The sequence below is a fragment of the Lissotriton helveticus genome, chromosome 11 (genome assembly GCF_964261635.1).
Source record: "Lissotriton helveticus chromosome 11, aLisHel1.1, whole genome shotgun sequence".
Classification (NCBI taxonomy): Eukaryota; Metazoa; Chordata; class Amphibia; order Caudata; family Salamandridae; genus Lissotriton; species Lissotriton helveticus.
In genome coordinates this window covers 1,054,136,037-1,054,149,798 of record NC_136072.1, presented here as the reverse complement: position 1 = coordinate 1,054,149,798, position 13,762 = coordinate 1,054,136,037, and the positions used below count along the sequence as shown (strand labels likewise).

The 13,762-nt window shown below is 41.2% G+C and overlaps 1 protein-coding gene across 1 annotated transcript in view; it reads left to right on the top strand.

Annotated features, from left to right (window-relative positions):
• Positions 1–5,816: 5,816 nt before the first annotated feature.
• The window catches only part of DIABLO (diablo IAP-binding mitochondrial protein), a 200,143-nt gene continuing 192,197 nt past the window's right edge, over positions 5,817–13,762 (top strand). The window contains exon 1 of the mRNA XM_078667559.1: positions 5,817–6,007. Coding sequence (XP_078523685.1) covers positions 5,958–6,007 — 50 coding nt within the window. The 5' untranslated portion in view covers positions 5,817–5,957. The remainder of the gene's footprint in view (positions 6,008–13,762) is intronic.

Below are 13,762 nucleotides of genomic sequence, written 5' to 3'. Positions count from 1 at the left end.
GGTCCTTCCGGGATCCCGCTCCCATAGTCGGGTGGCGCGTAATCCGGCGAACCCGAGCCGGTAATTTCAATAGCTAGTCCCAGTGTGCTGTAAAGCACCACGAGCACTCGGAAGTAGAGATGCCCAAAGTTCTTTATTAACTCAAAACAACGTTACGCGTTTCGACACCAAAGTGTGTCTTGCTCACACGTTACCCAACTCCACATTTTTTTGCTCTTTGAAGGTAAACACATGGGTCATAAACAGAGAAGATGTACAATAGTGTGAATTTCAAGTAGTGTTCGTTATACAAAACCTCCGCCATTTTAAGCTAGTGTATTCCATAATACATTGCCTAGTTTAAAGCAGGACTTGCTTCGTTTTTAAGGTTGTATTGGTAACAGAAAACAACCAAAAGAAATTAAAACCCAACTCATGGTAATTAGATGAAATTTGACACCTAAAAAAAGAATTAATATACTATAATTTTTAAACGCGAGATACCTTGTGGTACCAATACATTTCAATAGTATATACACGGTGACAAGCCATTATTTCAAGGTCTAGTGCCTATCTTGAACCGTGGTTCTCTGTGTTACTGTATTATATATACATATATCTTCGGACTAGTACCTGTAAGGTTAATGACACAACCTATTACGGTATTTTGTACATACAGTGGTAAACACACATTATAGTTGGAAATAGATCATACTCTGACTAGACCACAATCTGTGAACACCTATGTTTGCAAAATGATTTAAACATAATTTTAAACCAGAACAATATTCAATATAGAAACAGTGAAAGAAAAGTGAATTTCTTATCTTAATCGAGTGCAGTGATTCCCTATTAAGCCGAAGAAAAGGGTAGGGAAGATGTGCAGTGCATGTGAAAAGAATGATTTCTCCCTTCCTTTTCTCTTGGAAAAAATAATAACATCTGCATTAAAAGATTATACAAGAATGCTAAAAACATTCATTACAGAAGCATTACAGTACAGCTATATTACATTTTACAAGATAAGGTTAATCCTCATAGAGGTGAGTTGCGAGTTCCTCATCGAGGTTGTGGCCACCGGGAAACCTACTTTCTAACTCCATGATCCATTTGGATTCTTTCTTTCTGAGTGCTAGAGTGCGATTCCCCCCTCTTTTGCCTACATTAACTTGTTCCACAGCAAAATATCTTAGCAAAGAAGATTTGGATTGATGATACTCCTGGAAATGTCTTGCAACTGGGTACCGTACATCAACATTGGTTATTGCCCTTAGATGTTCTTGTATGCGTTTTTTGGCCATGCAGGTTGTGCTGCCTACATATCTCATGTTGCATGGGCATACAAGAACATAAACAACAAAGCTTGTACTGCATGTGAGGAATTGTTTGATTCTATGTGTTGTTTTTTGTCCCGGGATACTAACTTCTTTTACCATGTAGCTTGATTTACACGCCACACAGTATCCACAAGGGTAGAATCCTTTGAGGCCCTGTATATGTTGTTTTTGGTGTCTGTGATGTCACCTTTGACCAGGATGTCCCTGAGGTTACGGCCCCTTCTGTACGTAATTAGGGGTCTTTCAGTCAGCTCAGGTCCTATTATATTATCTGACTGAAGGATATTCCAGTTGTCAGCTATAATTTTCCGGACCTTGTCTGATCTTTGGTGAAATGTGGTTATGAGTCTTGTGGGTGCATTCTCATTCTCTTTGGTTGTTTTAGGGATGAGTGTTTCAGCTCTCTCAACTTCTGCAATTTTGCCCACAGCTTTTCTCAACACCCATTCTGGATAGCCTCTCTCTCGGAATCTAGACAACATACATTCCTGTTCTTTCTCAAATCCTTCTGCATTGCTACAATTTCTCTTTGCTCGAAGCAATTCCCCATATGGGATGCTCCATTTCAGCGGGTCAGGGTGTGCACTCAAAGCATGGAGTAGGCTGTTGCCAGCCGTATTCTTCCTGTGTAACCTAGAGATCAGCTTACCTTCCACAACCTCTATTTCTGTATCCAGCACACTGGGACTAGCTATATATATATATATATATATATATATATATATATATATATGCGTGCAATTGTAAATAGTGATGATAGCTATCCAGTCGCAAGACATTTTAAGCTGATTCATAACAATGTCCTTAAACACCTGAAATATTACGTCATAGAAGCAGTGGGCCCCCCAAAAAGAGGAGGGGATAGCGAATCAAAGCTAAGAAGGTTAGAGACATCGTATATTTTAGAATTTGATTCCAAGTACCCCAGGGGTCTTAATAACAGCGACAAAAACATAGTCGTGGAACAATTTCCCCTTCCAAAAATAAGTGAAATGCTGACAACAACAAAGGGGATCAAATGGTTTTCGACGATTGACTTAAAGTCGGCATACCACCAGGTACCTCTACATCGCGCCAGCCGAAATCTCACTGCTTTCGTCACACCCTTTGGGTGTTTCCAGTTCACAAGGGTGCCATTCGGACTAGCATCCGCAGCGGTGATGTTTCAAAGACTCATTAACAATATTTTCAAGGGAATTTCAAATATATTGATATTCCAAGACGACATCCTCGTGATGGGAAGGACTAGAGAAGAACACAATGAGAAAATAAAACAGGTACTGGGAACATTGGAGGCAAAGGACTCACTGCAGAGTATAGCAAATGCGAATTTGCGCGGAATTCAGTGAACTACCTAGGACATGAAATCAATGGAAATGGAATCAGCCCAAAGAAGGACTTACTTGATGCTATAAAGAACTCACCGGTACCCAGAAACAAGGAAGAAATGCGGTCTTTCCTGGGTCTTGTAGAATTTTACGCATAATTCATCAGGAACTTTTCAAGTAAGACCTCTGACCTAAGGCAATTATTGAAAATGAGGAGCAAATTTGAGTGGAATGACACGTGCCAACAGGCATTTGACACATTAAAAAAAGAGTTATGCAAAGCAATGCCCCTGCTAGGATTCGACCCTATGCTCAAGAATACAATCACAACAGATGCAAGTTCAAAGGGACTTGGAGCCGTTCTAACACAGAATGACAACAAAGGAATAGAATGTACTATTGCATTCGCGGGAGACGACCATTACAACGAGGTCTTTACACCGCACTACCATTACGACGCGGTCATCACAACGCAAGTCGTTACAACGACTTGCGCTGGATGGCGCTATATACTAAGGAATAGTATGATTTACTATTCCAACACCATCCCTACTGTTACGTGGGCCGGAGTTGGAATAGTAAATCATACTATTCCTAAGTCCAGCGCCTACAGCGCAAGTCATCATTGTGATAACTGCGTTGTAATGGTAGCGCGGTGTAAACACCGCATCGTAATGACATACATCCTGCATTCGCATCATGATCCTTTACCCCAACAGAGGAACAGTTCTCTGTCATCAAACGGGAGGCAATTGCATGCGTATGGGCTTTAGAACATTTTTGCAACTTCGTGTGGGGAAACAAAGTCACCCTATGCACCGATCATAAACCTCTCACCAAGGTATTCATGACGAAAGGCCTGTACAATGCATCACCCAGGTTAGCTCGTTTATCCATGTGCCTCTTCGAATGCAACTAGAGTATTCACTACTTCTCAGGGGTGAAAAATGTTGTAGCAGACTTTCTGAGAAGAATGCCACTGGAAAATACTGAAACAGAAGCATCAAATGAGGTTGAGGAGTAATGCATAGACAGTCTGGAAGAATGTTTCCAAGGAATATCAAAAGAAGAGTGGCTATCTGAACAAGAAAGGGACATTGACATATGTCAAGTAATTAAAATGGTGGAAGAGGGATGGACAAACAATAACAACCTGTCTGAGACTCAAAGACATTTTTATGAAGCAAGGAATGAACTTTCCCATGAGAATGGTCTACTTTTGAGAGGTGGTAGAGTTATCCCTCCAATCACCCTCAGAAAGAGAATTTTGCACCTATGTCATTAAGGACACTTAGGCATAGTGAAATGCAAAAACAGAGTGAAGGAAAACTACAGGTGGCCAGGTGTAAGCATAGATGTAGAAAGGATAGTCAGAGAATGCAGTATGTGCTTAAACGCAGACAAAACACAGGTAACCTTTAGACCACCCCTTTACCCCATCACCTACCCCGCAATGCCTTGGGAAAGGGTAGGGGTAGACATTATGGACCCCATACAGGAACATGAAGAACAGTGGTACATAATCGTCATCATAGACCACTTTACGAAGTGGCCCGAACTCAAATTCTCCACAAGAGCAGACTCTAAAACGGTGGTAGAGTTCCTAGACGGCGTGTTCATACGGGAAGGGCTCCCCAAACAAATTGTTGGCGATAATGGACCACAGTTCGTATCAGATGCCTTTAAGGCATACACTTCTAGAAATCAAATAGAGCACAAAACCACATTGGTGTACCACCCGTCAGGAAGTGGCGCAGTGGAACGCTTTAACAGAATTCTCAAGGGTATCATACAGCTGGCCAACAGCACTAGGCTAAGTTGGAAAAGAGGGATACTTAAGACCTTGTTGGCCTACATAATCACTCCTTGTGACACTACTGGGCACAGTCCATTTGCGCTCATGCGAGGTAGGACATCCCTCACCAAAGACAACTTGGGGTGGACATTGGCAGCAAAAAGAATGCACTGGTCTACTGACCAAGTGAGGAAAAGGGTTGAGAAAGCACAATTCAATGTCAAAACCTGGTATGACACTAAACTCAATTGCAAACCTGTGCAGCTCTCCTTGGGAGACATGGTAAAGGTAAAGAAGAGCAGGCACATTGGGAAAGGGCAGGATAAGTACTCCCCGCCCCTTATGGTAAACAGGGTGTATTGTAATTCTGCTCTTTTGAGCGATGGAAGAGTGTGGCATTTTTCCACCCTCTCTGTGTGCAGACCATCCCCAGTGAGCACGGACATTACACTCCCTAAAGAATCGGGCAGAGACCAGACATAGACCAGTAAACGTGACTTTGCCCTGTCAGACTCTTCAGACTGTGAGTCCGACCGCGAGCCTGCCTACTCAAGAGCTGAGACACCAAACACTGCTGCATTCGCCACAACCCTCAACGAGCCACCACTCAAAGCACAGACACAAGTAGGGTAGTGAGGTTATTTCCCCCTACTCCGAACGCCTTCAGACACCTCTGGTTACTACAAGCAGATGTGGTAGGAGAGTGTTACCACCAGCAAAACTCAGTGACTATGTTTGTGATTAAGCCTATAGCTTTAGGCTGAACTGTTCTACTTTATGGTTATTTCTTCCCTCTTTCCTCCTCTCTCTCTCTTCTCCTCCTTTCTGTTCTACATTCCTTCGGGGGAGGATGTGTTATATATCAGCCACGCAGATGTTCAACATGGCTTAACATATTAGCAAAGGCAAGAAGTAGCTTTTGCATAGGCGACACCTATTGGCTTTGCCAGCGCTTGTTACTGATGGCTGCTGTGAGACAAGTAAAGAAAGTTCAAGCATGATCAAGCTTCTGGTCTTGACATAGAATTGTATTGACGGTGAATCTTTTAAATGGAAGATGCGGATTACGTTTTGAAGGTTTGCTGTTGGTTAGTCGATAATGTAGATTTTTTCGCATTTTGTAATGGAGTTGCTGTGAAAATAAAGCAACGGAAAGAATGGTATAATCCTCACCTCTGGCACTATTAATCAAAATATATATTGTGCATGAATATTATTGAAAATTTTTGCAATTTCTTGTTCCTTTTTCGCGAAGGCATCTGTCCCAGGAAGGCATTGCATACATGCCATACATTTCCAAGGTGGCCGCCACTTTTTCTGACATCATGCAGAGTTTTCAGTGCGATGTCTCTTTTCTGTTTCCATGACGGTGTGCCAAAAGAGTGAAGTCTCCTATTAATGCTGCCTGAGTATGCTTTTATATTTCCATGGTGACAGTGCTCGTCATCTCAAGTGACTCTATGACTAGACCTGACCCTGGAAGTGCTGTTATTGTAATTTCCTGGGTGGGGAAGTAAGATGGCGGCTCTTACTGGTCGGCTTTTGAGGAGACTTCACACTGTCATCAGGTATGTAGTATTAGTTAATTGTGGCAAACACCCGATATGGATATGGGCAGACTAACTTGAGTAGTCATTTGAAAAAATCAGTAGGCGCTTTTCGTTTGTCGCGGGTGTGGAGTGACGAAGAATATTCTTTGGTTGCGCGTGTTATTCTTGTGCATAACATGTTCACTGATGGGAACAGTAAAGGGACTTGACATAAAAGATTGGAGGTGCTTGTGTTTTCCTGTTGTCTTGTATTCGAATACTATTGGGGAGACTCGTGAAATTAAATAGGAAGTAAAACCTGAACAAGAGTTGCAGAACTGCGCACTCGGCAGGTCCCACAGAAACCGCTTTCTTCTGTCAAAATGAGTATAAATGTGGGTTCCCAGGTGAGGGGTATTTTGGAATAAAACTGGAGGGGATGGGACGCATTCTGTCATCTCATAGAGAGGGATATTATGATAAGCATTATATGTGTGTGTGTAAAGTACAAGGACCAGTGAACGGATGTGTATCACGTCGGACAGTAGAGTTCGATTGCAGTAAACGTCACCTCTGATGTGATGTGATGAAAGATCATGCAATTTGTGATTTGATGAAAGATCATGCAATGTGTAGGGACACGTACAGGCACATTTCACTGGGACGTGTGTGCTTTGGTGGTCTTAGCTGTGCTGTCAGGATATGGCACAAGTGAAGTAACATGGAGATCGAAAGTATGTTAGCAGTCTTGCATCTAGTAGAAACCATTATAGTTGTATACAACAAAATAAAAACAATCATTGGCATAGCCAAGAGGTCTCGGCTTTGGGACCTTATAAGTGTTTAGCAATGCAACAAGCTGATGTTGCACCAAGGATATTGTGCTGCATAACTAAAAACTTATAAGGTCCCAAAAGCGAGACCTATTGGCTATGCCAGTGCTTTTTGTTAGATGAAGTGTTTGGTGATAGCTGGGCATCTGTGCGAGTTGCTCCCAGCTGGACTAGAGAGAAAATGCCATAATGTAGCAACATCTTGCTTTACAACATTATGGATGCTGGGAGTAGAGCTCATTTGCCAAAGGAACAGCAGAGTTAAGCTAGCATTGTAAGTGGGGAGTTTAAAAGACATACAGCGAAAATTATTACATGGAAGGGATATTTTCATTGCACGTCTAGGATGGCCTAGATGTTCATCCATCTTTTAGTATATGAACAAAAATGCTGTAAATCCTTGAATTTGTTATTATGACAACAAAGTAAACAAATATAGAAGACTCAGTGAGTGAAAAGCATGGTGACTCGATTTGCTGATTTATGGCTTTTTTCTTTAGAAACATGTGCTGTCGGGATTCCTTAGCCTATCGAAGTTAAATCCTTTCAGGAAAGTAAAGACATCAACCAACATATATACTGGTACTCAATTACATGCTACACGCCATATACCATTTGCAGTAAAAAAAAAAAAATAGGATTACCTAGTCTCACATCACCAAAACCTAATGGAAATGCAAATAGAGCATGACCAACCACCACAAAATGTCATGAGATTGGGGGACAGACCATACAAACAATGACAGAAGCATGAAAATCACATGACAGCAATGGCTAAAGGGGTCTGACGTGAGGTTCACTTGCTCTCCGTTCTTCCTACTGCACACTTTTTTTTAAAGAACTGATGAAATGAGGTGTTAAAGACAAGGAAAGCTGTGTAAATCAGACCTAAACTGACTTTGACAAAGCCAAAATGCAGTGCTTTGGCAAACCGCTGCCATTGTTATTTTTTACTGCACGCATAGGCTACAAAGATAAACTGGAAGCAACATGCTGAAACCTAAATTGGTTTGTCATATTCTGAGAATAACAATTTGAAGTCACTTGAAAGTTATTCTGTGTTATTTAATCTCCATCTCACCCTCTCCAGTGGCTCCTTTGTGGCCCTGAGTACTAAATATCTGTGGTTTCTAAAATGAGATTTGCCCTCCTGCAATCTGTCAGTGGTCTAAGTTTAGACCATTTTCATTTAGCAGACCCGATTTCGCATACATGAAGCGAAACTACATGTCCCAAGATGCATCTGTGGGTGGGGGGAGGGCACAAAAACATGCACACCTTCACACACCGAGTCAAAAAGGAAACAAACACACTAAAGATAAATATAACGGTGTCCCCCAACGTGAACACATTTGATTTATTTTTCATTCTTTGTAAGAAGTAACATTGGGCTGGAAGTTTCACTGAAATGCCGACCACTTTGTTTTTTCTCTCTATTAAAAACGTTCCGAGTTGAAACACCAGTATCATCAAAATCACTCGAGTGATCTGTGGCTGTCGGTGTGTGATGGGATTTTATTTCTGTTTTACATAAACCAGAACACCAGGCAAGCTGCAAAAACAACGGCAGTCCAGAGGGAGCTGCCACTTCATCAGCATTTTTAATACAATAATTTGTGAGCCGATACATACAAATTAAAAGCGAAACTACATGTCCCAAGATGCATCTGCGGGTGGGGGGAGGGGGAACACAGGGCTGGTGACAGTGTGTCACGTGAAGTGGGGCCGCTCGGCAGCTCTGACTGACTTCAGCTGTCAGTGCAGGGTCAGCTAGCCTCTGATCAACGCTCAGAAAACAATACGAAATAGCAAAAAAAACACGGAGCCAGTGAAACACAAATAAAGAGCTGTCCTCACGTGGGCGGAGGCAGGATGGCCGAGCCGCCTGGCTGCGATTCAGAAGGGTTGTGGAAGATTATGAAGGGATAGTGTGGGAAGGGCAGGGCCGGGCTTCAGTGTGGGCAGCTCTGGCACTCCTGTGGGGTTCAGCTGCTTGTGGGGCTCGGCACCGGACGCTGTGACCCAGTTACCCATGGTGGAGGTTGTGAGATCTGCCTGTTGTGCCAGATCACTCGTGCTGGCATCCGCCTTGCGGGAGCGAGCAGCGGCGGCGCGAGAGCCATATGTTTTCATTTTGCACATGTACTGCTGCTAGCTCCCGCAAGGTGGATGCCAGCACAAGCACAAGTGTGCTTGAAAAGGAGCAGACTGATGGCTAAAGGCCCTCCTAGGGCAGCACATGCGCGGTGCCTATGCACGACCTAACAACGCAAGGCACATATAAATATATCAGTATTTTATTGATGTATACTAACCGGTCTTATTTATTAGAATGGTAGAATTCCAAGAAGTAAAACGACGCACCAATACATCACAATACAATGAAAACACAGCTTTAAGACCCTTCTGTTTAGAAATCTTATACCTCATATTTTTACAGGACTTTGTGCCTCTACATATCTCCTGTAAGGTAACTTATTCAGCCTGTACTTTGTATGGCCTTAGGATTAATAACTGAAGATAAACCTCCTAGTAAACACCACAGTTTTAATACAGAACAGTATTGCATAGCTAATACCGACATTCTCAATATATATACATTTCATTTTATTTATTTAGTTTTTACACAAACCTCCAACACATATCCACTCATTACAAACAAAGCATCCAAATACTGTAAAAGTACAAATCTAAATCATTCAGACACCACTTAACTTTCACAAAAAAATATTCAACAACTATAACGGGATGCTCGTGCTTCTTTGCATTTAGTGCAATTAAGTGCAAAATTGGTTTTGCTGTTGAAAACATCATGAAAATGCATTTAATTTATTGAGTTAACATGCTAGTGCTATTGAAATAGTATGCATATTTATTTAAAATATTACTTTCATGTCCTCATACACCATACGATTGGTACTGTATAGTCTTACGTTGTAGCAGATTTGGTCTCAGATATTTCTTCTTCGGACTGTCGTTTAAAATACGCTTTAAAAAAAATACACACACCTTTGATGCATCAGAACAAATGTGGTATATTGAAGTATTCACATGCAGGGTAATACCAAAACTGTTTCACTTTGATCAATCTAGTCTTAGGAGGAAGGAGTAGTAAACAAAAAGCATAAAAGAAAATCGTACACATTAAAAGTTTATTGAGACCAGAGTAACCCATCCTTTAAGCAAATATCATAATTTGTTTATCTAGCTACTTGAGCTAGACTCATTATCAAGCAAAGCTATTGTTATACCTTTCTGTCTGAGCCTTTTAAGGCCACACAAATGCCACTACAATGCTATTAAACAACCTATTCAGGATAATTAAATAATTGTGGTGTTCTTCTCAATTTGTCATTCTGTGAAAGCTTATGCTTCGTACAGCAGGACGTTGTTGGTTTTGGCGGCACGCCAGTGAATCAGAATCACAATATATTTTATTGTTTAGTTAACTAAAACCATAACAATATACCAACAAATCTAAATACAAAGCACCATTAAAATATACATAAAAAATAAGCCTATTAAAATTACGAATTACAGCAGGACCTGAGCACATAATTTGAGAATCAGGACTAACAACATTATGCGATACATAAGGTAACCGAGAGATGCACGAGAACTAGTCCCTAAGGTGCTGTTATGCTTTACCCATATATTGTGCGTATAGTACGAAGAGGAAACAATAGGCTTCAGCTCTAAAACCATTGCAATATACCATTAAGATTAAATACAAAACACCATGAAAATGTGCTTAAAAGGAAATGTGCCTAATAAGTTACCAATTACAGCAGGATCTGATGCATGTAATTTGAGTTTGAGGACTAAAGTATTATGAGGTAACAAAGAGAGTCTTAAGACCTTGTCCATTAAGTGCTGTTGCGCTTTACCCATATATTGTGCGTATTCTGCAGAGAGGAGACATCAGGCGTAGTCTCTAAAGTGCATTTGTATTTAGCATCCAACTATGTTTTTAAAACGTTCTCATAATTTGTAAAAAATTGTAATAAATGACAATCAAGCTGAGGGTCATTTGGCTCGAGGCATCTTAATATAGCTGTTCGATAGGTACGAATGCCTCTTGCATTAAACAGGTTCTTTAGTAGTTGTCGACGGTATAGACTTAGAGCTGGGCAGATGCATACTGAGTAAATAAAGTCCTGCGTGGGGATTCACAAAGGCTGCATGACTTTGGACACTGATACATCCAGCCTGGCAGGTCTGCATTAGGCGGTGGCATTCCAAATCGTATTGCCAGCAACTTAGTCTTTAAATGGGGAGAAAATGATAGACCCAAGTATGTTGCTGGTTGCAATTTTGTAGATGATTGCAAAACCATCCATGCATGTGCTTGTTTACTTACCCTGGATTTGTCCTCTATTAGTGAATGCTGCTTTGACGCCTTCTTTAGTAGTTGTTGAAAGGCAGAAAATGGTAGATTCCGCTGCCACAGATCAACCATATTTGTAAGCTTTAATGATGAATGTAGATACTTGGTATAAGCGAAATGGGAATCACCTTGTATTGCATTCCACTGATTTTCACGGTTGCACCAAACTTTATACCAAACTTTATACCAAGTTTTTGTCGTTACATATCTTCTGTGCAGTTGCTGTTGATGCAACTCGAATTGTAACCAAATTTGTGCTGGTGAGGACTTACAGGGCAGAGAGAATACCTTTTTATATACCTGTGTTTGAAGGGAGTCCAAGAATGCTGCATCTTTGCTGTGCTGAACTTCACTTCCATTGGCTACTGTTGGCAAAAGTTTTGCTTTCATTACCATTAAAAGTGGAGTGAATGATGGACCTTTTAACCTCTTTGACATCGAACAAAACGCAAATATTAGACCATTCCTCTTTCTTCTGCTTTTGAAAAGATAATCGACTGTCCATCTGAACCCCTAAGTATTTATAACTACTGACCACTTCCAGTTTTGTATTACTATCTTTAAATGGTGTTTGTTTATGATGGCGGCAGCTTATTATCATGGCAAATGTTTTTGTGACATTTATTTCTAGCAGATTCGCCTCAGCAAAGATCCCCAATTCGTTAATTGCTTTTTGCAGGCCAATTCTTGTGTGGCTTTAGAGCACAATGTCATCTGCAAAAGAGAGGTGTGTTATAGGCAGCGTGCCCAAATGTGGTGTGAGTAGGTTCCATCTAGCCTTGGTGATAAGTCGGCCATGAAAAGATTAAGCAAGTGGGGTGCTAAATCACAGCCTTGTTTAAGGCCCTCGCGCGTGTAGATTTTCCTGGTTAACCTCTTTCCATCGGCAATTTTTATTCGAATCCATGTGTTGGTATAGAATTGCATTATAGTTCTCAATATTGTTTCCGGAAGGCCCGACTGCTTCGACTTATGCCATAAAATGCCTCTATTAACTCGATCGAATGCAGCTTTAAAATCTACGAAACATAGAAACAGATTTTGTCCTAAGCTTTTGTCTGCCATTAGACCTAGGGCGACAATGTTTGTGGTAGTACCAGTGCCCCTTCGAAAGCCAGATTGATTGACCGGGATTCTGTTGTTACTCTCAAACCTGTCCATTAAATCCACCAAAATCAATGAGGCATAATATTTTGCTTCAGCGTCTATTAAGGCAATCAGGCGGTAATTAACTGGGTCGGTTCGATTCCCCACCCGTATAAACCGGATTGATTATAGAGCCTCTCCAGTTCTCTGGAAGATTGTTTGTAATATTTACCTCCTGAAATAGGCAGAATAACTTGGCCGCCCAGAAGTCAGGATCTTGCTTGCAAATTGATTGCGGTATGCCACTTGGGCCTGGCGTCCCATCTAGTCTGCCCTTAACTATGAACTTGGATATTTGTTCTTCAGAATATTGTGTAGATTGTTGACCTCTTGTCATGGTGCTCTTCATGATGCTTCCTGTCTCAGTGAAGGTCATAACTGTTTTTTGCGCTTGTTTGAGCTTTGTTTATCCCTTTAATTCTGCAGGTAGTATAGACTATGCTGAAATTTCTAGTGTCTATTGTATTATTGGGGTTTGGCCCTTGACCTGGGAATAGTTCGATATTTCCTGCACCACAGTTTTTTCCACAGCTGTTGTTGAGAAGGTGGTGGCTATATGGTGTATTTGCGCAGTCTCTGTGATGCAGGTTGTGTTTATGACTTTTAAAGGTCTTACAAGCAAATTGACTTGTTCCCAAAAGACCCTTGCATTTGATCATTCAGCGTTGTGTAGTAGTTTGGTCCAAAATGTATCCAGTTGCATTCCCAAATTTGTTATTTGTTCTGCTTTTTGAAAAATTATATTTGTGCCCAGGTCATTTTGAGTGGATTTGGGCCTTTTGAGGATCGGATCGCTCCTCTTAATTTTTTCCTTACATTTCTGGCTGTTATGCTCAGGGTACTGCTTTGGTTGCCCTTCGTACTTTGGTGCGAGTTTGTTAACGGGGCCTCCTGTAATAAGTTTGTTTAGAAGGTGGTCCAAGATTCTACCACCAAACCTTTCTGAAATTCATATATTATTATCAATTCATTTGCCCCTGATGCGATTTGCAGAAATGTACTACTTGTCCACCTTAAGTTTTTAAGATTTATCCATGTTATTGACCCTATCTCTGTTGGTGCTATCATGTGCCTTGGAAAGGAAGTTTTCAATTCAAGAAATTGACACAAGTGGTCACTGTCTGTAGTATAGATGATCGAAAAAAAATTGTTTGGGCAAGCTGCAGTAGGAAGATGATTGTATAATCTATTGTCAAACGTGCGTTGGGACCATGTTACGTGCAAGCCGGAGGTCTGTCCTGTGCAGCTCTGCCATTTAGTACTCTCATCCCTAGGTTTTCAAGATCCGTCACTAGCTTTTGTCCTCCATGGTCAGATTGTTTAAACGTTAAGTGGGATTGAGCTTGCACTGACCAGACTGCATTTGCTGAGCTTATTTTCTTCCCCGGGGGTGTATATCAGATTTGAGTTAAAACGCCCGTATTATTT